At 43.6% G+C, this 26276-nt stretch overlaps 1 protein-coding gene across 5 annotated transcripts in view; it reads left to right on the forward strand.

Annotated features, from left to right (window-relative positions):
• The window catches only part of fancl (FA complementation group L), a 100517-nt gene that overhangs the window by 51126 nt on the left and 23115 nt on the right, over positions 1-26276 (forward strand). For 2 of the 5 annotated variants that reach the window (XM_068044886.1, XM_068044888.1), the window contains exons 6-8: positions 2664-2761; positions 12133-12229; positions 19323-19391. In XM_068044886.1, the coding sequence (XP_067900987.1) occupies positions 2664-2761; positions 12133-12229; positions 19323-19391 (264 nt within the window). Of the gene's footprint in view, positions 1-2663; positions 2762-7926; positions 7951-12132; positions 12230-19322; positions 19392-26276 lie in introns of those variants that run through there. The other 3 variants (XM_068044890.1, XM_068044887.1, XM_068044889.1) reach the window with 3 other exon arrangements.

Raw genomic sequence — 26276 nt, forward strand, 5'->3', positions numbered from 1 at the left:
TTGAAGCTCAACCTTTGCTCCAAATTCTGAATCAGCTCATTTCAAATTGCTGGAAAAAGTACAAAATATGCCTGAAATCTAAATTGGGAGCTGCATGTACCCAAAGCCCAATAGGAATTGAGTCTTCAACCATCAAAGTTCACTTTCTCTTTCAAGGATTTCTTACTCCACTACAGCAAAAACTACACTTCATGTATTTCTACTTTTCCCTCTTCTAATACAATTATTCATGACCAATTCATGTCCCACTACATTACCATTGTAACTTCTCCTTTTTGCATGTCAATAGGCATTAGGCTTCAGAAATATCTTCAAATTCAGTTGTTTTGAATTTGTGACCCAGGTCCAGTATTGAATGAGCAGAAATCTCCTCAAATTGGATATTGAGAAGGCCGGAGCCATTGTCAGACTGAGGCTGAACCAGAAAGTTCACAAGCTTGACTTTCAGCTGAGCTTCTGACTCCATTTCCACTCCACCGAGATCACCTACTTCCACCTCCATAACATCACCTGTCTCCATCCCTGTCTCGGGCTCATCTGCTAAAACCCTCATACATGCCTTTGTTACCTCCTGAACTTGACTATTCTCTCCTGGCTGGCCTCCAATCTTGCACCCTTTGTAAAATTGAGTTCATCCAAAACTCTGCTCACCTTATCCAAACTCTCAGCAAGTCACTGACACTCATGCATCCATAAAAATCTGTAAGATTTTGAGTGCTAGTGCCATCGCAAGCTGAGCGGTTTATCAGGCGAAGGTTTTAAAATGATCGATATTGAGGAATTTAATTCGAGTGTGATTTAGTTTGAACCATTTTCCCCGAGCACTGATGATGAAACCAAAAAGTTTAACTTTCTTGCCTTTCGTCATCTCCATAACTAAAGACTCGAGATGCCTGTATTCATCAATTTTCTCTGTCTAGGCATTCTTCAAGGAATTATTGTTGTCCCCAGACCCAATTGTCACTAACAACTGCAGCGTCCCTACCTTTAATGAAAATGACGTCCGGTTTCCAGAGGACGCCAAACCCGCGACCTCTGACAACTGGAAGGACGAGGGCAGCAAATGCATGGGAACACCACCACCTGCAAGTTCCCCTCCAAGTCACACACCATCCTGACCTTTCCTAACAGCATGTTGGTGTAGCTACCTCACATGGACTGCAGCGGTTCAAGAAGGCAGCTAATCACCACCTTCTTGAGGGCAATTAGGGGTAGGCAATAAATGCTGCCGTTGCCAGTGACGCCCAAATCCCATGAATGAATCAACAAAAAGAAAAATCCTGAACAATCACCCCTGTACTTGCTGCACCTACATTGACTCCTAGTCCAGCAAGGCCTTGATTTTAAGATTTTCATCCTTGTTTTCAAATCCCTCAGTGAACTTCCCCTCCCTATCTCTAACCTCATCCAGCCCTTTAACGCTTTGTGATATCTGCACTCCTCCAATTCTGACCTCTTGCAGATCCGGGATTTTCAGTGCGCCACTATTGGTCACCGTGCCTTCAACTGCCCAGGCCCTAAGCTTTGGAATTCCCTCCCTGAACCTCTTGGCCTTCCTACCTCTCTTCATTTAATACTCTACTTAGAACCTGCCTCTTTGACCAAGCTTTTGCTCACCTGTCCTAATAGCTCCTTATGTGGCTCAGTGTCAAATTTTGTTTGCTGATACTCCTGTGAAGTGCCATTGCTATCTTCAAGGTGCTATATAAATGCACATTGTTGGTCATGCCCCTGTAGTATTTTTCAATTGTGCATTTTTTTTTGTGAGTTGTCAACTTTATAGGGCTGTCTGGTTTGGCAAGTACGCTGCCTAATGTGACATGGACTGGTCCTGCTAGTTTTCTTTGAGACCTTTAGAAGATTAGCTGCAATATTGTTGCAAAGTATGCCATCTAGCAGCCAAATCAAGAACTGGCCTCTCTGAAGTTTGCCAAGTTTGAATGGAGAAACAATTTGATCTAAGAACATAAGAAATGTGAGATAGAGTAAGCCATTTGGCCCTTCTCTGCCGTTGAACACGATCATGGCTGATCTACCTCAGCTCCACCTTTCCACAATATCCCGATATCCCTTAATTCCTTTAGTATCTAAAAATCTACCAATCTCTGTCATGAATATGCTCAACAACTGAGCATCCACAGCCCTTTGGGGTACAGAATTCCAAAGATTCACAACCCTTTGAGTGAACCAATTTCTCCTCATCTCTGTCCTAAATGGTTGACCGCTTATTCTGAGGCTGTGACCCCTATTCTAGTCTTCCCAGCCTGAGGATAGTTTGCCTGGAGATCTAACATACTACTACAGGAGGTACTAGTTACCACTTTTATCATTTAAATGTTTAGATGTCATAGATGCTCACCTCAACTCTCATATCTTGGAAGTTAGCAAACAGGTTCTATATCGTTCAACAAATTCTTCCTGCTGGTGCCACCCTCTAGTTAAATTACTGAGGTGCATTTTTTTGGGGGAGTTGCATTGCTGATGTTGACCTGCTTTGAAAAATAAGGAAGTTCTTTTTAAAAAAAAAAATCTCAATTTATATTCTATTCAAGTCATTCTGCCAGTGTAGTGCACTGAAGTTTCATAATCTGCTATAGAATTTTGAGTAGTAGAGCAATTGTGTTGCAGATAATTGCTAAGCAATAACTTCTCTATTTTTGTAGGAAATTGCATTAAGGAACAAATGTGACTTGCAAGCTCCTCCTCCTCCACAGTATTATGCACAGCTTATTAAAGAAATTGAAAGTTTGGGTTGGGATAAGTAAGTAGTGATTTCTTTCAATTCAGTTATCATACTAAGAAATGCTATGAGGAATACAAAGGCAAGTTTAGAATGCATGTATGGAAATGCACAAAGTGCATTTTTAGTAAGGTTGGTGAGCTCTACACGCAAATAGCTGTGAAAGATTATGATGTAATGGTAATAATGGAAATGTGGCTTAAAAATGGAGAGGACTGGGTGCTTAATATTCATGGCAACCAAGGTCTGGTAAAATCTCCCACCAGAACAAAGGCTTGAGAATTTTGAATGAGCTACCTGCCTTGCCTTCATCAACAAGCCATTCAAAGCAATCTTGGAGCATTAACACTGGTGGAGGCGAGCCACTCAAAGAATAATCCTGGAACAATGGGATCCTGAGAGATTGGGAATGCTTCGATTTGATCTAATTAAATTGCAAGAGAGAGAATACACTGAACAATCATGTGAAAGCTTGCAGTTCCTTCTCTGTACAGCAGAAAAGCACCTGAGTTTGACCAGTGCAGGACCCAAGTGGTCTCTTTTTATTGTTCCAGTCACTAATCCAACCAGTCTATTGTTCTCTTTACTCTAATATATTTGTGTGTGTGTGTGTGATCCTCGCGCGTGTGTGTGTGTGTGAAAGTTGGAGTGTCGTTTATTATTTTACTTAGATCTGGTTTTTGGTTTTAGGTACAATAAACTAACCTCTTGATTTAAACTCACGAAAATCTGGTAAGCACATCCACTGATTAAAAGCAATAAATCCTGTTGCGGTCAAACAAAGAGATGGACAAGAGGGGAGACTTTCAACCCCCTCCCCACCCGATCGTGACAGTAGTAAGAGGCAGGATGGGGCCTATTGGGGACAAAGAAGGTGATGTATGTTTAGAAGCACAGGGCAAGGCCAGAATACTTAATGAATACTTTATATCGGTGTTTTCTAAGGAAGAGGATGCTGACAAGATATTGGTAGAAGTGGAGATGTTGGAGGTAATGGATGGGGTGGAAAAGATATGCAGCATGTACTGGAAAGGCTGGCTGTGCTTAGAGTGGATAAGTCACCTGATCCAGATGGCTCGCATCCTAGGTTCCTAAGGGAAGTGAGGATGGAGATAGCAAAAGGGATTGTCATAATCTTTCCTAAATACGTTGGAGGTGCCAGAGGATTGGAAAGTGGCAATATGACACCCCTGTTCAAGAAAGGGTGTAAGGACATTCCTAGTAACTGCAGGCCAGTCAATTTAACAACAGTGGTGGGTAAGGTTTTAGAAAGAATAATCAAGGAAAAGAATCAACGGGCACTTGGAGAGGTTTGAATTAATTAAGGAAAGCCAGCAACGATTTGTAAAAGGCAGATCGTGTTTGACTAATCTAATTGAATTTTTACGAATATGAATTGGGGGCAGGAATAGGCCACTCGGCCCTTCAAGCCTGCTCCACCATTCAATAAGTTCCTGGCTGAACTGATGTCTCCACATTTCCACCTATGCCCGATAACCTTCCACCCCTTGCTTTTTTTCATGAAGTAACAGAGAAGGTTGATAAGGGAATGCAGTGGATGTTGTCTATATGGATTTTAAGAAAGCATTTAACAAAGTACCGCACAAAAGGCTGGTTAACAAAATTGAGGCTCCTGGAATAGGAGGGTCAGTGTCAGCTTGGATAAAATAATTGGCTTAAGGACTGAAAACAGCGATTTGTGGTAAATGGTTGTTTTTCAGACAGGAGGATGGTCGGCAGTGATGTTCCCCAAGGGTCAGTGCTAGGACCACTGCATTTTTGATATATATCAATGACTTGGATATTGGAATACAGAGCAAAATTTGTTGACGTTGCCAAACTTGGAGGAGTGCCAATCTGTGAGGATGATACAAATCGACTGCAACAGGATATAGATAGGCTAGCAGAATGGGCAGACAAGTGGGAAATGAAATTTAATACAGAGAAGTGTGAGGTGATGTATTTTGGCAGAAGGGATGGGGAGAGGCAATATATGCCTAACGCCACAGTTCTAAAGAGTGTACAAGGGCAGGGGGGCCTGGGGGTTCATAAATCTTTGAAGGTGGTGGGACATATTGGGAGAGTAGTTAGCAAAGCATATGGCATCTTGGGCTTCATAAATAGAAATATTGTACAAAAACAAAGACGTTATGCTGAACTTTTGAAAGGCTCTGGGATAGGCCCCAACTAGATAATTGCACCTAGTTCTGGTCAGCACACTTTTAGGAAGCATGTGAGGCTCCTTGAGAGGGTGCAGAGGATATTGACCAAAATGGTTGCAAAGATGAGGGAGTTTAGCTACAAGGTTAGGTTGGAGAAATTGGGGTTGTTCTCCTTCGGTACAGCCCCTATTGGGAATGTGGGATTAGTGAATATATGCTTGGATCTTGATTTTTAATTAGCACATATTATTAGTTGATTGCTCTTTTGTGAGAAAAAATCAACACACATCAGAACGTATTCTGGTACTCCATCTTGTCTTTTATTTTCTTCGTTTTTCCTCTTCTCCAAGACGGTGGGCAGAATTTTAATGGAACTGTCCTGCTTCCAGTAGGGAAGCTGGCAACGGGTCAGGAACCCGATCGTTGCAGCAGATGACTGTTTAACACAGCCATGGCATTAGTTTCCCGACCAATCGCTGAGTGCGGGTATGCTGATGACCCACAACCGTCAATGGAAGGATTTCTATTTAAAGGGAGCCCAGCAGGGATCAGAAGTGCTGCATTCTACATTGGCTCTGTAGGCTTTCGAAAGGAAAAGGATGGAAGCGAGATGTGGGAAGGCTGCCCCGTGGTTCTCTGACTCTTCCCTGGAGGCGATGCTAGAGGCTCTGCAGTGAGAAATACTGTTGCAAGTGGACTGGAAGAAGAGGCCACCTCACAGAGCAAGCAAGCGTGGCTGGAAGCTGCAGAAGCAGTGAGCAGCAGGAATGTGGTCCCAGGGCTGCAAGAGGTTCAATGTCCTCATAAGGGCAGGAAAGGTGATTGGTGTCCCACTTTCAGGTGCCAACCCTCACTCTTTGACTTCCCCAGCACTCTTCTGCACAGCACACCTCACACACATAACTCTGCTTTTTCTCTTTGCAGCAGAAGAGAGCGCACAACTTGAGGGAAAGGCAGTGAACTAGGGGTGGCCCACAAATCATAAGCACCCTGACCGCTGCAGAAGCAGAGGCCTTGGAGATTGGTAGGGTGACTGAGTTGATGGGCATTGGCAATGGAGAGATGGGGGCCTCCCAGATACCTGGTGACAGGATTAGATATCACACTGCCACTTGGCACATAACACTCCCTCACATTGAATTGCTGTCACCACTAACTGAAAAGAACATCTGCACAATGTTAGCTTTGAATCCTTTCTTCATCTCAGTTCTGATTTATGTCTTTCATCTCCCGCAGGTCCTTCAAGGATGATGCAGGAGCTGAACTGGGAGGAAACAGAATTCTCAGAGGAGGGTGAACACTCTGAGGAAGCAGTATCTCACGACTCATGCACACCCTCCACCAGTGCAGAAGCACACACTTCCATGGACCCTGCATTAGTGAAAGCTAGGTTGTCACATGGGTGAGGAGTACATCACATGTGAGCAGTAGCAGATGCTGGTGATGGGGACAGCAGTAGAGAGTCCCCATCGGAGGGTGCAGGACACTCCAAGCTCTGCTTAGCTGGATGCAGGTGCTAAGCCTCATGGGTCATCAACAAAGAGGATGCTTCTGGACCAATAACGGGAAATGTGAGAGGTTCGGCCAGCATCTCCAGAGACAGTGTGCACCCTTGCAGAGAGATGGAGAAGTCTGTCTCTACCATGATTGCCGTGATGTCTCAGGTATTTGCTTTGATGTCCACCTTCATGGAAAGAGTGGTCACTTGCATGGAGAATCGGGTGCATGCTTGTCCTGATCAGTGGCCTGCATGCTCAGTCGGCCACTTTAAGCAGGATGGAGGAAAGTCTTGCCTTGGTAGCTCAGTGCCTCGCTGAAGTGCAGCAAAGTGCTCGCTCGTTCTTGGCTAGCAGGGATGTGCAGGTGAACCATGAGAGGGAAGTTGGAGAAAGGACAAATGTAACTTCACAAGATGCTCCCACTTCTCATCCCTCACCAGTCCCCCAACCCCCCAATCTGCAGAAGCAGGTGCCAGCCCCATCTTTTAAAGGCTCCCAGCCCTGCAGTCGCTCTCTCCCTGCATTGCACTGGCGATTGTGGCAGAGGCACTGAAGGAGTCCTGAGGACCTTGGAGCAAACCCACCTTTTATAGGATGGCTGAGGCGAGAGCAAGGGTGGCCCCACGATTTAGTGATGCCTTGCTGCTGGTCCTCTTTGGGAAAGGCAGGCAGTCCTTTTCCCCAGCAATGGAAAGAAGAGGTCCTCCCGCCTAACCAAGCAAGCTTGGACGGAGGTGGCACAGGAGGTTAGCAGCTGTGGGTCATCCGACGAGACTGAGTGTAGTGTCGGAAAAGGGTCAATGACCTCGTGATCATCAAAGGTAAGTGACAAGTATCGAAATTGCTCATTGTGAACTGATTGGTACAGCACTGTATGCCACATGGGTGTCACTGCAATATCAGAGACAGGGAGGTCAGGGGTAGGGGAGGATTGATGGCGTGTGACTGACTGCACATGCGCACCAAGTTAATCTTGTTTGTACCTCAGAGCATGTCACACCCATGAAGGGGTGATTACCAGACAAAGCATTCCCCATTTGATGCTGAAGCACCCATGTTGGTATAACCATGAGGTTGATTCTCGGCATTCTTGCTCTTCCAGCAATAGAGGGTCCACATAGAAGGGAGGCATCCAGGACCAGAGGCGGGGTGCCCGACCTGAGGCCGCTGTCGCAAGTTGAAGAGGAGGCGCTTGAGTTAGCCATGAGCCAGGGAGCATGTGCCATCTCAGACGTGGAGCTTAAGGTCCCAATTGATGAGAGTGATTATTGCCAAACGCAGAATGATGGCTAATGACATTTCCTCTGCAGATGTTCTACTGTCATCATTATGACGTGTAGTATAACACCTAAATATCTGTTCTTCACATTGTATCTTGCAGGGCGATGCTGTGAGTTGGCCTTGGAGACCCTGGAAATGACGAGCACCTCTGAGGAAGAGATCTACTCAGAGGATGCACTATCCCATGACACTCCTGCACCCTCCACCAGCGCAGATGCACTCACCTCGGTGGGTATGCCATCGGTGTTCGATTTGGGATCTCAAACTGGTGAGAGCACCACACATGTGCTCAAGCAGCTAGCTGAGGCTGAGACAGTCAAGGCCTCTGACAGTCAGAGGACAGTGGGTGTCCAGGCTGATGATGAGCCTGTGGTGTTGTTAGCCCATGGCATGCCAGAGCTGCAGCGAGAGGGAAGGCAACATCTAGCTGAAATGTCAGAGGCCATGCGAAGGCTTGAGTGGACGGTGGGGGGAGTCCATCCATGCCATGACCGCTGTCCTGTCCCAGGCATATGAGCGCATGGCTTCATGGAGATGATGGTGACCCTCATGGAGAGCCACATTCCACAGATGCTCTGTAACCTGCAAACCATCACCGTGGCCATGACATCAAATCAACAGTGGCAGGGCGAGAGAAGAACCAGGAGCCTGGAGACTGCTCCGACCCCAGGTCCTTCTCCAGAGAGAAGTGAGGTTCCAATGAGCCGTCAAAGGGAGGAGGAGAGGCTGTGCTCCACATCTGGGGTCTCCCCTTAGGCAGATTCTAGTGTGGACTCCGGCCCCTCAGCCCATCTGCCAGTGAATCCAGCTCCAGCAGCCGCGACACCTAAGGACAGCCCTGCATTGGTGCAGGAGGCCCTCAGGCAGCTGGGGCCCTCCAGGCCTCAGGCACCCAGAGGACGGTCACCAACGTCATCCTAGGCCAAGGGATGTCCTGATCAGTCTGCCTCCAGTCCAGCTGTTAGCACAGAGCTCAAACCATGAAAAAGCACCTGCAAATGGTTCAAAAAGGCACCTTGACACATATGGGTCTGCACAGGTGAGATGGCTGTCACTTATACTTTAATTAAATGTGCTTTTCAGACAACTTCAGCCTTTCTTGTCTGTATCACGTATGCCACCATGTATCGATTTATGTGTCTTCCCATTACTTCGTAAGCCTGACAGCACTGCCAATGTAAGGATAAACATCATTGCCATGCCAATACGCACGATGTGGCATTGCATGGATGCAGTCACATGGGTAATGGCTCAGACAGCAGCTGCCAGTCATGCTGGAGAGACGGATGTTAGAGTCATAGAGAGATACAGCACTGAAATAGGCCCTTCGGCCCACCGAATCTTTGCCGACCAATAACCACCCATTTATACTAATCCTACATGAATCCCATATTCTCTACCACATTCCCACCAGTCTCCTACCACCTACCTATACTAGGGGCAGTTTACAATGGCCAATTTACTCATCAACCTGCAAGTCTTTGGCTGTGGGAGGAAGCTGGAGTACCCGGTGGAAACCCACGCAGTCACAGGGAGAACTTGCAAACTCCACACAGGCAGTACCCAGAACCGAACTCAGGTCACTGGAGCTGTGAGGCTGCGGTGCTAACCACTGTGCCGATGTTACAGAGGCAGACGACTTCAGATGAGAGCCATGATGGTGGGATGTGGTGTGCGGAGCATATGTTGCACTTCAGGGATTGTGGAAATGCTCAAGAATCCGGCGTCGTCTTGCCTCCCTTGCTCGCTGCTCGCCATGTCGGCCCTCTATCACTGCTGCCATGCGTGATTGTCCCTAGAGGGCCCTCTGTGTCCTCATCATCTGAGGATGTCTTGTGCTCCTGTACCTCATCATCCTGCAAGGCTTCCCTGCTCTGTACTGCGACGTTGTGCAGAACACAGCACACAATGATGCGCCTAACCCTGCCTGGTGCGTACTGTAGGGCTCCACCAGATCTATCAAGGCAGTGGAAGTGCATCTTCAGCATGCCTATGGCCTGCTCGATGGTAGTTCAGGTGAAGCGTGGCAGGCATTGTAACGCTCTTCAGCATGTTTGCAGGGGTTCCTCACTGGTATCAGAAGCCGTCAGAAAGGGGTAGCCCTTATCCACAAGGATCCACCCCTGAAGATGAGCAGGGGGAGTGAACAGCAGTGGAACTTGGGACTGGCACAGGATGAAGGAGTCATGGCTGCTGCCTGGGAAGCGGGCACACACTTGCAGGAAGTGCTTTCTGTGGTCACAAACTAGCTGCATGTTGAGCGAGTGAAACCCTTTTTTGTTTAGGTATGCAGCTGATTGTTCTGTGGGAGCCTTGATGGCCATGTGCGTGCAGTCGATGACTCCTTGCACCTGTGGGAATCCCGCAACGGCCTCAAAACCAATGGCCCTCTCGGTCTGACTGTCGGGGTCCGTCCTGAAGCGCACATAGTTGCCGGTCCTCCTGTACAAAGTATAGGTAACCTCCCTAATGCAGCAGTGTACTGCTGATTGCGAGACCCCACACAATTCACCAGTGGAATCCTGGAATGATCCAGAGGCATAGACGTTTCTGGCCGCTGTCACTTTGAGGGCCAGAGGCATATGGTAACCACCAAAGCCCTGTGGCTACAGGTCAGTGTTCAGCAGTGTGCAGAGATGTGTGATCGCCTCTCTGGTCATCTGCAGTTGTTTCTGACACTGGCGTTCAGACATCTACAGGTGAGTCATCTGGGTCCTGCCTGTTGATCCTGCCTCCGGCAGATATGCCTCATCATGGCACGAGGATCCAGAAAGACAGGGTGGACCATCCCCATCTCTCTGCTCTAGGTAAACTTGGTTCCTTCACAAGGTCAATGGTACCTATCTGGGAAGGATAGTGTTAATTGGTGCATGAGCTGTATGGTATGGCGTTGCATTGTCTGCAGTAACTTTAAGTGCGAGCCAGCCTGACCACTGCTGTATCATTCGAGGTGCCTGCAGTGGACCTCCAGCAACTGGAATATATATAGTTTTACATTTGTGTTCTCCCCTCCACAAAAACGGTTCATTCATTTCCAGTGTTGCCCCCTACCACCCTCCCCCGCACCCCCCCGCCCCCCCCTCAACATCGGTGCCTGAATGCAGGGTGGCCCCCTTCATGAAACAAGGGTTCAGGATTCCCCACCACCCCCAACTTGGATGCAGAGTTCTGAACCCCCTCGGGAGATTTAACTTGGCTTCGCAAAAAACATGGAGAAGAGCAGGCCAGTACTTACTGATCTTCACAGGCTCTGAGGCCTGTGGCCTTCACAGGCTCTGAGGCCGGATTTTCTCAGATTTCAAACTGAAGGCTGCATGTCCACCTGAAGATCGGTATCGGCTGGTTGGATCGTGATGGGGCACATAACATATGTAATACAGCTATCTGCATATATTACCAAGTTGGGTCCCATCACAGAGTGGTGGAGCGCCCGCCACAGCGATTCCCTGCCACCGGGAAGATTGGACCTGGCATTCCTGGCGTGGGCTCTGTGGCGGGCTGTTGCCGCTCCGATCTTCCAACCCCCCCTCGCCATGGCACCCGACACTGGGGGGACAAGAGGATCCAGCCTATTCTGTGTGGAGGTGCGAAGATCTGTGGGAGATGTGATTTTCAAGGAATGAAGGCATCATAACAGCTTCCAGGATATCTTGCACGGACATGCATGAAAACCGTCCAACTCCGCACAGGTAAAGAAAACCAGAGATCTCACTGGCTGGTTTGACTCAGTGCCACATCACAGGGGACAGTACATTCCTTAAACTGTAATTACTGTACACATTTTCTTCAGCAGTTAGAAATTGATTAACAATACCAATCTAAGTAGTTGAGTGTCCAGCTGGAATAGGATTATAGATTTTGTGGTGCTCTTCCATTAAATGAACTGCATTAATGAGTTTCCTATTGAGAATTGTACACAATTTGTGCTAAGGTTAGCACTGTGAAATCAGGAATTTAGAGAAGTTGCACGTGCACAAATGATGGGTTTCATTGCAAATGTTAATAGTTTGCAGGACGAAGGATGTAATGAGAAGGAGCAGATTAAAAACTAATAATTTTTATGGGCTTAAAAAAACATGCCGCCTGGCCTAACACAGTATAAAACTGCACAAATTGATCAAAGGCCTGACAGGAAGTTTTATGTATACATAAGTAAAGGCTGACAAGAACCTGCTGTGTGTGCCAAAGGTTCCCATGATGGAAAACTGAAACATGGTGCTCACTGACCACAGCGTGAGCCTTGACACAGGTCATAAATAACTTTGTGATATATGACCACATTAAACAACCGACTGGTGTATTAACAGCAGTAAATCTGTGACAGGAGAAATGCTTGGCACTCAAGACCTTGTCTTTCTGATATTAGTTTCAGATTAATAGGAGTAAAGCAAACACATCAAATCACTAGTAGACTTTGATTTCATAAACCTTTCATATATTTTCTTCTCAGACTTGCTTATATGGATGCAGAGTTCAGAACCATTAAGCTGAAGGCTGAGGATTCTGCAGGTCGAGAGCATATGATCACAATTAAATTAAAATCAAAGGTGAGGCACTGGTAATGGATTCAAAGATATATTGTTGGGATTTCTTTTGAACAGTAATTTTGTATATTAAGAAAAATCAATTTCAGAAACAGGGAGATGGATTTATTTACTATGGTAACTTGGATCTAGATATTATTTGGTCTTGCATTTTTATCCTACTTAAGAATTTGAGGTTTTAAACCCATGATATAAAATGGCATGGTTCACAATTGCATTTATTTGTTTTTTGGGGGATAGTTGATGCTTTAGCCAAGTCCTGCAGCTGCTCAGTGTAAATTAATAGACTCATTGATAAATCAGTCTTGATCATTTGATGCTAACTTTTAGCAGACGCGCTATTAAGATCTTAAACAGTTGTATGAAGTGTGAGAAATTATTATTTGGAATTAACTTCTGGAAGGATTAGGAGAAGAAAGATTTAAGGAACACGATTAGACACATTTCAGGGATGTTCAGTTTGTGGGGGTACTTTTTAAAAAAAACTTTGGTTAATTTATAAATCTTTTGTTTTGAGAGAGGATATGTACACATACCACGCCTTCCAAAGTAATATACAGCAACAGGTCTTGGAAAACACTCCTGAGGCAGTAGTAAATATCTCATTGGTTGCATGAGGCTAATACCAGGTTGCAGAGTGTCCCTGCCCCCCTCCCCAGCCCACCCTAAAATTGACATTTGTGTAGACAAGGGTACTTTGCTTAACCCTACAATAATATGTTGTTTGAAATAAAAACAAGAAATGCTGGAACCACTCAGCTGGTCTGGCAGCATCTGTGGAAAGAGAAGCAGAGTTAACGTTTCGGGTCGGTGACCCTTCTTCGGAACTGACAAATATTAAAAATGCCACAGGTTATAAGCAAGTGAGCCAGGGGTGGGACAAGAGATAACAAAGGAGAAGGTGTAGATTGGACAAGGCCACATAGCTGACCAAGAGGTCATGGAGCAAAGGCAAACAATATGTTAATGGTGTGTTGAAAGACAAAGCATTAGTACAGATAGGGTGTTAATGAACTGAAGAGTGAGCAGCAGCAAGTACAAACATGAAAAAAAAACAGTGGGTAAGCAAACTGAACAAACTACAATGAAATGAAATAAACAGGAGGAAAAAAATTGGAAAAAATGTAAAAAAAAAGTAAAGAAATAACTAAAAATAAAAGTAAAATGGGGGGCCCAGCATGCTCTGAAATTATTGAACTCAATGTTCAATCCGGCAGGCTGTAGTGTGCCTAATCGGAAAATGAGATGCTGTTCCTCGAGCTTGCGTTAATGTTCAGTGGAACACTGCAGCAAGCCCAGGATAGAGATGTGAGCATGAGAGCAGGGGGGAGTGTTGAAATGGCAAGCAACCAGAAGCTCAGGGTCCTGCTTGCAGACTGAGTGGAGGTGTACCGCAAAGCGGTCACCCAGTCTGCGTTCTCCCCAATGTAGAGGAAACCACATTGTGAGCAGCGAATACAGTATACTACATTGAAAGAAGTACAAGTAAATTGCTGCTTCACCTGAAAGGAGTGTTTGGGGCCTGGGATAGTGAGGACAGAGGAGGTAAATGGGCAGGTATTACACCTCCTGCAATTGCAGGGGAAGGTGCCATGGGACGGGGACGAGGTGGTGGGGGTAATGGAGGTGTGGACCAGGGTGTCGCGGAAGGAACGATCCCTTGGGAATGCTGACAGGGGAAGGGAGGGGAAGATGCGTTTGGTAGTGGCATCGCGCTGGAGATGGCGGAAATGGGCGGAGGATGATCCTTTGGATAAGGAGGCTGATGGGGTGGAAAGTGAGGACAAGGGGAACCCCGTCACGCTTCTGGGAGGGATGGGAAGGGGTGAGGGTAGAGGTGCGGGAAATGGGCCGGACACGGCACACTACAGCCTGCCGGATTGAACATTGAGTTCAATAATTTCAGAGCATGACGGGCCCTCCGTTTTACTTTTATTTTTAGTTATTTTTTGTTTTTTTACAATTTTTTTTCTCCTGTTTATTTCATTTCATTGTAGTTTGTTCAGTTTGCTTACCCACTGTTTTTTTTTTCATGTTTGTACTTGCTGCTGCTCAATCTTCAGTTCATTAACACCCTATCTGTACTAATGCTTTATCTTTCAACACACCATTAACATGTTGTTTGCCTTTGCTCCATGACCTCTTGGTCAGCTATGTGGCCTTGTCCAATCTACACCTTCTCCTTTGTTATCTCTTGTCCCACCCCCGGCTCACTTGCTTATAACCTTTGACATTTCTAATATTTGCTAGTTCTGAAGAAGGGTCACTGACCCGAAACGTTAACTCTGCTTCTCTTTCCACAGATGCTGCCAGACCTGCTGAGTGGTTCCAGCATTTCTTGTTTTTATTTCAGATTTCCAGCATCTGCAGTATTTTGCTTTTATTATATGTTGTTTGAAGTTTGTTTCATAGCTTTTCATGTCCAATTTAAATATTCATTGTTAATTTAAAAGGCAGCAGCTCAATACTCTTCAAGAAAATGTTTTGAAGCTCATGTCTCCAGCCATGTTTGACAAACCTGGAAATGTTCAGTCTTGCAGTGGCAGAAGAAAAAATGGTGAACTTTTCAGTTATCTTGTAATACATACTTGTCGTCATGAACTAAAAGACGTAACCTCTTACAATACTGGAGCACATTAAATAATAACTACTTGTCATTTAGTTGTGTCTCTATCATTGAAAGTTGGCTATGAAGCATGAAGCTAGAGTGCTAATATTTAAACGTGTGGCAGGTGACATTGAAGCTTGGTAGCCAACAACAGAATTCACATCATATGCTGGAAGGGAAGTACAATTCCACTTTACATTTAGAGATTTGATTGCGGCAAAGAGTGTTAAAATTGCTAACATTCTCATCTAGGTCTTTGTATTAAAAACAAGTGCAGACTTGTTCCCATTTGCTGGTGCCTTATTTGTCTTTTTGAGAACATAATTCCATGTAAATGTGCAGAGATCTCCAAAAATGTGCAAAAGTATATTCTTGGAAGCAAATAGCACTTCTAACACAAAAGTAGAAAGCACATGTGCTTGTTTCCCATTTGATCCATGCCTCGATGAACACAAATAAGAAATAGTCAGCTATTGGATTTGAAACTTTTCTCATTTTAAATAGCTGTCCGAAGCTGTTTGATTTTAAAAGGTAGCTGGTGTGGATGGCTTTAACTTTGAAGAGAGCATAAAGTATGTATTTCTGTAGATATTAATCATATTGGGTTGGTTAATAAATAGGGTTTTTTTTGAGCAACAAGATATTGGCTGCAAAATTCGGCTCTGTAGCATTGCTGGAGCTGGCACTATGGAAGCCAGAGCAGGTGAAAATGGCAGGCACACGGCCTCCAGCCATTTCCAATAGATCCTGACTCTATACTACTGTCTAAGGTATACGTGGTGTCAGATCAGAGGTCTTGTACTGTTCTCACCCTTCCTCATGCGGTTGCAGTGCCTGGCCAGGTGACAACAGTTCTTGGGTACCTGAAAGCAAAAGTGCAATTGGGGTGAGGAAAGCGTCTGGGGTGGGAAAAAAAGAGGTCCATGGTCACTGCAGCTTTCATTTCATGCCATAGAGCAGGCTGAGGGTGAGAAGAGGCATGAGGCAGGAACATACCATCATCCCGATGTTCCCAGTGATGATGGATGCAGTGGCCTTGGCCACAGCAGCCTTGTGATGCGGAGCACCATCTCTTCCAGAGGACTCAAGTGATGCAGGTGTGCCTGTCCTTCTCCAGTTCTGCTCTGCTCCCTCCTGTTATGGGCCACCTTGTCCTGCAAGAGGGAGGGAAGAATGTCAATGTGTGTGTTGTACTATATTTGGGTGATGGGCTTGCCATGGATGAATAGCTAGAGGTATATGGAAGCAGTGAGAGGGGGGTTTGAGGCTGGCAGCATTGGTTAGTGTGTGATGGTGATTTGGAATATCCAAATGTTAGGCCTGAGTCCTGACTGCTAGCGACTGCTCACGAATGAGTGATGGAGGTGTATTGCATTGAGCACCATAAGAAGTTGGTGTTGTAGTGGGTAGATGTCCTTTGAAGGTGCATTCACTAACCTTGACCACCTGTGTGAGGACATTGACCAACTACTTGCTGCATTGCTGCCAGGTCCTTGGGCCCAAACTCCAGGAATTGACCTACCTGGCCACCTGCTCCCATTCCCTTCACAGGGTGTGCCTTGAGGGCCTCCTGACCCTGGCGCAAATGTTGCTCCTTTCCACCTCCTGCCCTAATGCTCCGGCGCTGCTTCAGAAAACCTTGGATGCCTCTTTCTTGGCTGGTGCTCCATTTTCTGTGCTTCTTGTAGCCAAACCCGCCACAGATACTCAGCAGCAGCTTCTGCACAATGAGTGCAGCTTCCCTTTAAGAGGGGCAGCTGCCTTTAAGAGGTCCAGGCTAGCTGAAACCTGTTCTAGCCACACATGCTGCTTGGCCCCTGTTGAGCATGCAGCCAGTCAGCAGCATGTTCAGCACTGAGCTGCATGCTGAAATCATTGAAATTAGGAGGCAGCATAAAGTTTGCGTGCTGCCTGTCTCAATCGGACTGGGCAAAGGATAGTGCTGAATTGCAACCCCCGTGCTGGGGAATGGGAGTAATCGAATTTTTACCCCACTATTTCTTTAAAAGTAATAAAAGCCCTGCAGCAAACCTGTGAAATGTGGTCATCGATGGGAGATCTTGGATTTGAATGTTCACTCATTTTACAACAAGCTAAAAGGCCCTCCGAATGGCTCAGCAAGATAATGCAGTGAGTACCTGAAACGTACAGAGCAAGATGATCCCAGGCTTGATACTCACTCTAGTCTGAATTAGCTAAATCCAGTCAGGGTAGCAGTATGGACACGCCAGTTGTCCTCGGCACCTTTGAGTTAGGAAGGGGCAAATATAGCTGTGCCTGCTTCTGATCACTTCCAGTGACTACTACTGGAAATGTGTATGTGCCAAGGATTTTATTTTGTTCATCAATGATTGCACCATAGTCAAGTAGTCTGTAGGTACTCATGTAAAGGATTATGTGCCAATAAGGACCATTTAAACTGGGTACCAAAAGGAGAAAACTGTCCATATAACTGTTCCTTAGTGAGGATCAATGGCTTCAGAAAATAGGGGAGAAAAATTGGTGCAGAAAGTTTACAATTTTATTTTTGAAAATTTATACAAACTTTTAATTCTGGATTAAACTGTTTCATACAGGTATAGTAATCTTCAGGATCTAAAGTTAAAGGGCATGTCCCAACACTCGTCTTATACTCGAGTATTTACTTATGCAGCTTGCAAGTCTTAAAAGCATCATTTAAAAAAAAAACTTGACCTTTCTGGAATGGTTGTTTCACTGCATTTCTGAGACTTGGCCTAGAAACTGAAGATTCCATTGTCGAATTTCAACTTTTAGTTGGTTGGGATCTGCAGGAGCTGATTCAGAATTACAGGGCGGGAATGGAGGAGAGCAAGTGCGGAATTTCCTGATGCTGGCTGGCGTGCCAGTTCCCTGCCATGGTCCTGGCGCCTGCCTATTTTCCAGGATGCTGGATTGGGCGCAGAACCCATCTGCAAAGTGGCGGGTAGCTTGTTAAGCCAATTAAAAGGCTAATTAAGGCCATTGAGCAGAGGCCAACTGGAATTTTCCAGTCAGCCTGCGGGCTCTCCATGGCGTTAGGAGCACGGCAGAAGCCTGGAGGTGGCCATTTGGTGACAGACCAGGGGATTAGCACTCCAAGATGACTTTGAGCACCACCCCCCACAACTGCCATTCCGACATTGCCACAGTTGTGGCTGCTGATTGCCCTGTGGAGGAATTCCCTAGCTGCAGTTGTGGCCATTTCTTTTGTTCAGTTTTGAAAGAAGTGCTGAGAGGGTGCTGCCCCTTCTCTCCCTTACCTGCTGAAGCAGGTAACAGCTCCTTCAATGCTGGAGGGCTTCCTATTGGCCCTCCAGCTTCGAGAACCCACCACTAATTGGCCAATCCAGCAAAATTCACTGTTGGCTTGCTGTACTCAGCACGGCATGGGGTCAGGACCCACATTTGATCAGGACGTTGACATCCCGACCCAAAACGGAAAATCCTGCCCACAATGTCTGTCTGTGTCTCAGCCACAGTTAACAAAGATGGCAGGATAAGTTTGTAATCTAGCCACTGTATTGAGTTGCTTTTTTTAAAAAGCGCTCAACGGTATATTTTTCAGGTAAGTTTGCAAGTTAGACCTATGTATGCTTTTATATTTATGAACAGGAAACCTTTGTTGTAAGAGTTGGGCATAGTTTGACTGCTTTTGATGAGAGTATATTCTATAAATAAGTGTCCTGAGAGTGGAGAAAACTGGAATTTCTGTAAATCTCTATTCTTGCTTGAGAACTTTGAATGTTGTACATGTGTGAATGACTGACTCAGTTTTGTCCTAGCCTAACCGTGTACATGCATTTTCCAATACATGTCACTGATAGCGATCAGTATTGGGAGTCTTGGCATTTTTTTGTTCCCAACACAAACCAAGGGATACTGAGATCAGTGGTCAAGCCCAGCTCTGCCTTGGTTGAAATCTCCTAACCCACCACAATCCAAGAATCAAATTGGACATCCCCCTGTTGTTTATAACTCCGTAATAACTACTGAGGCATTGAGTGGAGCCCTAGCCCTGTCATTTATATATAAAAAAAACTCTTCTGGTTATGATGCACAATTTAAGGAGTCTTGTGTTCATTATTTTCAAATATTGCAAGGATGTTTTATAAGTTACGTTTTATTTAACAATGTAAAACATATGACTGCTTGTTGAGTGTTTACTGACTTTGGCGAGGAGGTGAGGAGAAAAGTGCGAAACCTGACCAAACTAAAATGAAACTGTATCATTTTCAGAGTCATGTAGTTCAAAGATATATGTAGATGTGTGCCGGTGCATAGGTTGGAAAACTAATCTATACTTGCTGATGGATTATGAGACTCCTACAATATCATTCAAAAGATCTTCCATAAACAAGCTTGTTTTGAGGAGCTCTTGTCCTAATGGCTTGCAGTCAAGTGAAGAGTTCAGAGGTCTGAGCATTTACTGTTTTGTGACACTCCTGAAGATAGCAACCTAGACCTTACTTGATTTCTTTTTATCTTCAGTATCCAGCTGAACCACCTGATTGCTCTACAAATTTTCCTGTTCCGTTTGTGATGTCTTGGACACAGCAGGTACTAGTCAAATTCTGTAAATGCTTTCTTACTGTTGCTTGACTCTTTTTGTATTACCATAGTATTCTTATCAAGGGAATATTCTGTCTTTGTAGATTATACCAACTATACAAATCTTTGCCATAACCGATTCTGTTATGATAAGCAGACATCTTGTTTGAAAGAATAAGCTTGTGAAAACATTTCAAAGTCTGTTGTTTGTTTGAGCCTTCCCTATGATTTGGTGCTTGTATCTAATAATTGACTGAGCCAACCAGCTGAGGAAAGTTCCTGGTTTGTGCTGTGTTAGCTGATTCTAGCCCCGATGCTGGTAGCAATACTACAGTTGGCTCATAAGCTGGAAGAGGAAAGCTGTTCCGAGTTCTTGCTCCTGATCCCTGCTGCAAAGGCATATGAATGGACTTTGGGCAAGGAAACATTGGGCTGAGCGGTGATGAGGCCTCCTTAATCAAATGACAAGTTGACTCTGTTAGATCTGTCTTATGAATAAAAGGCACTCGGGTGAGATTCCAGAAGGTGGCTGGACGGTTTACCTTAGTGAGTAACCCAAACTGATATAGTTGTTGGCATCAAAATAGGTAACCAGCAATTGAATTGAATTGTTATTCACTGATATCTGGGCAAGACAGAGCTGATGGAATTGCCAGTTTCCCAATTGCCTACTATCTCAACAAATAACAGTTCTATTATTATTCCATGGTCTATAATCCAGATTTAATTTGTTGTACCAAGTGAACGTACCAATATTATCTTCAATTTAAAATAGCACATTCTTCAGTTCAACGTCTGTATACAACTGGGAATCATGGTCATCCCCGGGAAGAGGGAAATCACTTTTGGCCGCTGTTCCTTTAAGAGCTTTGTGACATGCACTTGTTAAGTGAAACTCTGGTGTGTTGGCTCTCATTCTTGTCCAAGCACTTGATTATTTTGCTCCTGCTGTTAACATCAGATATGTCTGCAGATCTGTGTAGCTGCAAAAAAATTCTCTTCACCTTGCCTCTTCTTTGGTTTTGTTCCCATCGTTTAATCTTGCCTGCAGTGTTTTTTAAAAATTCTTTCAATGTTTTCTAGTAATTTCCAACAAATAGCCTGCTTTTGAGATTTTATTCAGAAAGCAGCCCTGCCTTCCGTGCCATATATAGGTAAGATTGATCTCTGACTGCAAAAAGTGTTATGTCCTATTGTCCTTCAAGTTGGTTATGTCTCTCTTTGATCCTGATTTTTAAAAACAAATGAAAATTGTTAGCTAGATGATTTCATGAATTCTGGATATTGTAGGATTAGATCAATTGGCCTTTAATTTATAAATAAAATTACAAATTGTTAATATGCCAAGATCATCATATAATGAGCATGGTACTGGTGTACTATAAATTATCGTTTCCTGAGCAGTCAAAAACCATTATATTAAAACATTTCAAAGTTTATTTTTTAGTTGTTGATAATTGAAAATGGGTGAGTGAGGAAAGAAAGTGGAACAAAAGAAAAAATGACTTGCATTTATGTAACACCTTTTACAATCTCAGGATGTCCCAAAGTGCTTTATGGCCAATTAAGGGCTTTTTAAAAGGTAGCGACTGATGTAATGTAGGAAATGTGGCAGCAAGGTCCCACAAACAGCAATGTGATAATTACCAGATAATCTCTTTTTAGGTGATGCTTGAGGAGTAAATATTGACCAGGATACCCAGGACTCCCCTACTCTTCAGAATAGTGCCATGGAATTTTTTACGTGTGCACCTGAGAGGACAGATAGGGCCTCGGTTTAACGTGTCATCTAAAAGATGGCACCTCTATTTGGAGTATCAGCCAAGATTTTGCACTCAAGTTCCTGGAGTGGGACTTGAATCAACAACATTCTCTCTCAGGCGGAATTGCTACCAGTGAGCCATGGCTGACACTGAAGAGAGAAACTAATTCTCTCCTTCCCAGGGGTTAGAACTGGAGATCAGGGTGCATACGTGAGAGCGCCCTGGACAATTTCTGTCTCTATAATCTAAATGTTACTTCTATAATATAAAATGTTATAGAAGACACATCATTGTGCTAAAATATTAAAAACAAATTAATGTCTGATATGAGAACCATTGCAATAAACTGGAATATTTAGTGTTGTTGGGTGCATATTGTAAATCCCAGTGTGGTGTAGCACATTGTTAACTAAAGAATGTACCCTATTCCATACATGGTAATACTAAAATTGACTATCCACAGGTGGAGGAGATGAGAGACTTTCTATTAGATGTGTAGAAGTCTGAAATGGCATAATATAGGAAAAGTAGATCCATGCACAGAATGGAGGCAGAGCAACTAAAACTGGAGAAGTTACTCGCTAATCAAAGCCAGTACCCAAAAAGAGACAGGGTACCTTAAAGGAAAATGTTAAATATTGAAATCCTCTAAGTTCCAATAATTGTAAGAATGTAAAAATTGGAGTCACAGTACATATAGCAGACATGATGAACTTTGTTAAATAATTTACAGTTCAATACAAATTAATTTTAGAGTTATACAGCACAGAAACAGGCTCATCGTGCCTGTGCCGGCCATCAAGCACCTATCGATTCTAATCCCATTTTCCAGCACTTGGCCCATAGCCTTGTATGCTATGGCGTTTCAAATGCTTATCTAAATACTTCTTAAGTGTTGTGAGGGTTCCTGCCTCTACCACCTCTTCAGGCAATGTGTTCCAGATTCCAACCACCCTCTGGGTGAAAATCTTTTTCCTCAAATCCCCTCTAAACAAATTTTAATCTGATGTATATCTGTATATTGTCTTTCTATCCCATTTTTGCCTTTTAAATTTTTTCAAAATAAATTACCTGCCCAAGTCTTTTACCGTAAGACCTATTAATTGTAGCAAAAAAGTGGTAATAAAATGCATATACTTTATAGCTGTTTGTGTTTATTTTATAAAGATTTGGTTCCATGCAGTTGTTGCCAAATGTTAGGCTGTAGTATTTGAATATATTTTTAATTAAGGCATATGATTTTTTTTTTCTACCACTAGAGTTATAGCTTGACATTTTTACATGGCATCCATATTGAAATGCATAATTTTCCTTATGGTCCCTGTCTTCCTGCTGGGATGATAATGTTTTGATGTATTTTTCTGCTGCCGTGATGAGAGGGTTGCTGCTGCTGCTCTGACATATTCATTCAGATGAATAATTATAACTTGTGCAATGTCAAGCAGATGATGGTAGGTCTTTGCACATCAAGCCAAAGTCTGATCGCCAGTGCAGGTGTTTCTCAGCATGATCAGATAAAGCCAGTGGTTTGAAGCTGCGATGGCACATTGTGACTAGTGAGGAATGAACATCAAGGGCAAAGTGGCCTTTGCCCATATGTAACTGCTATCTCACTGGACAGCTTTATCTAGTGACAGCGCTGTTAACCTTTTGCTCTCGACTGCAACAAAAATAAAAACATGAATTGAAGTCTGTGGCCTTCTCAAGGAAAGTCACCTGAAGGCAAAGGGTTAATTTTCTACAGGCTACTCTTTGACTGCAACCCTGTTAACATTCTGAGATCTTTTTAATTAAGAATTGAATTGCCTTTCCTGGAGATCAACAGAATGATGCACCTTTTGCTATTGTGCCTCTGAATCTCTAAAATGTGGATATATGTTCAAAAACCTGGTTCTCAATGCTACAGATATTCAAAGTAGTGAGGTCTGGCTTTCAACTCTGTAGCAGATTTTTTGGATTGTGTAATTGCCATATTCGTACAGTCAGCCTTTTAGTGATGCTCTGTCAGTGTGATTTAGAAAATGTATTGGTTGAATTGTATCTTCATATAAGGGCCCCTGGCCTGCACCACAAAGATAACCATAGAAATATTGATTTTTTTTTAACCCATTATCAGTGTTCGAACCATTTTTACCCATAAATGTGACTTCAGACGTTGGCAGTTAAAAGGAAAAACATTTTTAAAATGAACTTAACTGTCTGTAGCATAAATATTTGTTGAAACTAAACTGCTAAGGTTGATGAGCTGTCGAGCACCTGACTGCCTCAGGGCCTTGGAGTAGCGAATGAAAGTGATTATTTGGGAATTTATATCTGAAACTTTTCATGAGGTGGAATCTAGATCATGTAAATACTACAGGACACAATTATCTGTCTGCAATGGAGGGAGGAATCTAGTTTTATATGGTGTGTGAAAGTAGGCTATAGTTTATCCAAGTGGCAGCTTGAAGCACTTTAAATGAAGGTATTAATGATCAAAACTATGCCAGAATGATTGACAAGATTGCAATGAGATTTTATTTTTGGATGAGTCCTTTTTTTTAAAAAAAAAAGTAAAAGAGAAAGAACATCCTTACATATTTTGAACTAGTACAATGTTAAATTCACGGCAGATCACACATATTATAATTCATTGGTGCTACTTGGCCCAATTACAGACTGCGAGCTGAAGGGGGCAACTATTTGCTTTGGACTTCCACAGCAGATGGAGCTACTTTACTGTTACACAACCATAAATAAACTTTCAGTAGAGATTGCTGAGGCAGACTAAACCTTTCAGAATAGTTTACGTTAAAGGCAGAAGCCTGAGCCTGCAGCAGAATGGACTGAGAAAAAAAACATGAACCTGCAGTCTGTCATGCTGACAAGAGTTAGTGGCTCTGAGCCAGATACAGTCAGCTATCAATCATAGATATGACTTACAAGTTGAGCAGAAGAAAACATGACTATGTTGGAGACCTTGGACGTAGATGGACCTAAGTATTGGAACTTCCTCTAAAAGGGGAAAGATGGGACAAACAATTTACTTAAATTGTGGAGTCCCTTTTGAGGTTGATGAATACTATGGGTATTCTGAGGAGGATCATGTTACAATGTTCCTTTATGCCTATATGTGCTTCTTCATTGAGATAAGTGGTTTTACAATAAATGTGCCGTAAATTAGAGTGTGTTCTTTTGTCATGCCATTCTTTGGTTTCAACAAACTGCAGCATAAGAGAAAATATACTGGAAAAAAAACGTAAACGGTGCCTTTTGCTTAAACAGCTAAAAGTTTATACGGAGTGCATTTGAAAATGAAACTGTCACATCAACTTTAAATAAAAGCAAAATACTGCGGATGCTGGAAATCTGAAATAAAAACAAGAAATGTTGGAACCACTCAGCAGGTCTGGCAGCATCTGTGAAAAGAGAAGAAGAGTTAACGTTTCGGGTCAGTGACCCTTCTTCTGCTTCTCTTTTCACAGATGCTGCCAGACCTGCTGAGTGGTTCCAGCATTTCTTGTTTTTACACCAACTTTAAACTTGTGTACATTTGCTGAATTCTCCACCAAATTATTAAAACATGCTAAAAATCTGATCAGAGGAAAAATTCTAAGTAGGTTTTATTGAGGAATATTGTTGCTGGCTGTGGAACATTTTCCCACTGTTGGGGTCTTGCATTTTCAGACCAAGGTTAGCACATTCAGTTACATAAAGGAAAACTGATAAGCTTGAAAATCCAGTACTTCTCCAATGCCATAGTTATGGTACAGTGGGAAATCCAGATAGCCAGTGACCCAAGTGCCTGACTCTCAGACTTCCCAGAGTTGGGGAATTTACATAATGTTGGCACGTGTGCCAGTGCTCAGCAGTAAACTGTAGCACCAGGCAAATTCTTGTGCATAAAGCCAGCAGGTCCAGCTGAAAAAGTAATGAAAACTGGCCTCTCTTTTCGGAAGGCTACTCATAGAGAAAAATCCTCCCCGATAAACCAGGCCTGGAACACTCCCGTGGACCCCACTCCTGCTGCAGAAATGTACATTACAGACACCATTATACAGATTCTGCTTCCTTTTACTATGTCTAAACATATTGGGTCGGACTTTGCAGTCAGCGGCGAAGCAAGGGCGCTCGCCACTGACCACGAAGTAAGCCTTGCTGACCGATCCAGCGATCTGTCTCTGGGGAGAATTTCATCTCTATCGCCGTGCAGTAGTACTGCAACTGATTTGATTGTTCTTTACTGGGCATTTGCATTGTGAAGCTGGAATGATGTTATGAGGCTGTTCAAGCAACCAGTCACATTAAAGGATTTTCACAGGCATCCAACCAGTAAACTAAAGCAGTAAAATAAAACCACTATTAAAATTGTTCACATTGGGCAAATTAAAGTTTGAAGCATACACTTGGGGTGAAGGTAGAAGCTAAACTATTCTGAAAAAGCTTAAAAACATTATTAAAAATTTAGTTTAAAAAATCTACTAATTAATCATTTAACAGCACTCCACAATTTTTCTGGGCCATTTCTGTTGTTTATCATATTTTATTAATCACATTGCTGTTGTTGCAACCGACCGCTCAGACAAAGCCCCCAATCAAAATATATGGTTCTGATTGTGGTGGGAGAAATGCACTGTTGATTCAGTCCCGCCCCTCCACAGATTGCCTAAAATATCATTTTAAACTTTCCAAATTAAAGAAAGACCCAGCCAAATTGTACCAATTATTAACCTCCCCACCCCCCCCCCCAAATGAGGCAACGAAACCAGGTGTCTTTAGGTCAACAAATTAACTGTTTAATTAGAAAAACTAAATTCTTAAACACTACTAAGATATAAACAACATTTTTTAATAGAAAAAATAAGTGTCATTGCAGATTTACGCTCCTGCCGAAGTGGACTCTTCCAATGTGTAACCGTCCGAGGTTGCTTGAAGTCCTCGCAGCGGTCCGTTGGGTAAAAAAGGTTCTTCAATAGTCTGTCGTCTAATTCAGCAGTTGAATTGATGCTCTTCTTTTCCAGCGATGAATTTCAGCAATTACAGTTCAGTAGTTAAAGGAATTTGGTTATTTTCTTTTAAGAAATTAATCTGGCTTGACATCAGAATTCTGAGAGTATAATAAATAGAGTTTAAATAAACAGAGAGAGCTGTC

The sequence above is a fragment of the Heterodontus francisci genome, chromosome 13, assembly GCF_036365525.1.
Source record: "Heterodontus francisci isolate sHetFra1 chromosome 13, sHetFra1.hap1, whole genome shotgun sequence".
Taxonomy (NCBI): Eukaryota; Metazoa; Chordata; class Chondrichthyes; order Heterodontiformes; family Heterodontidae; genus Heterodontus; species Heterodontus francisci.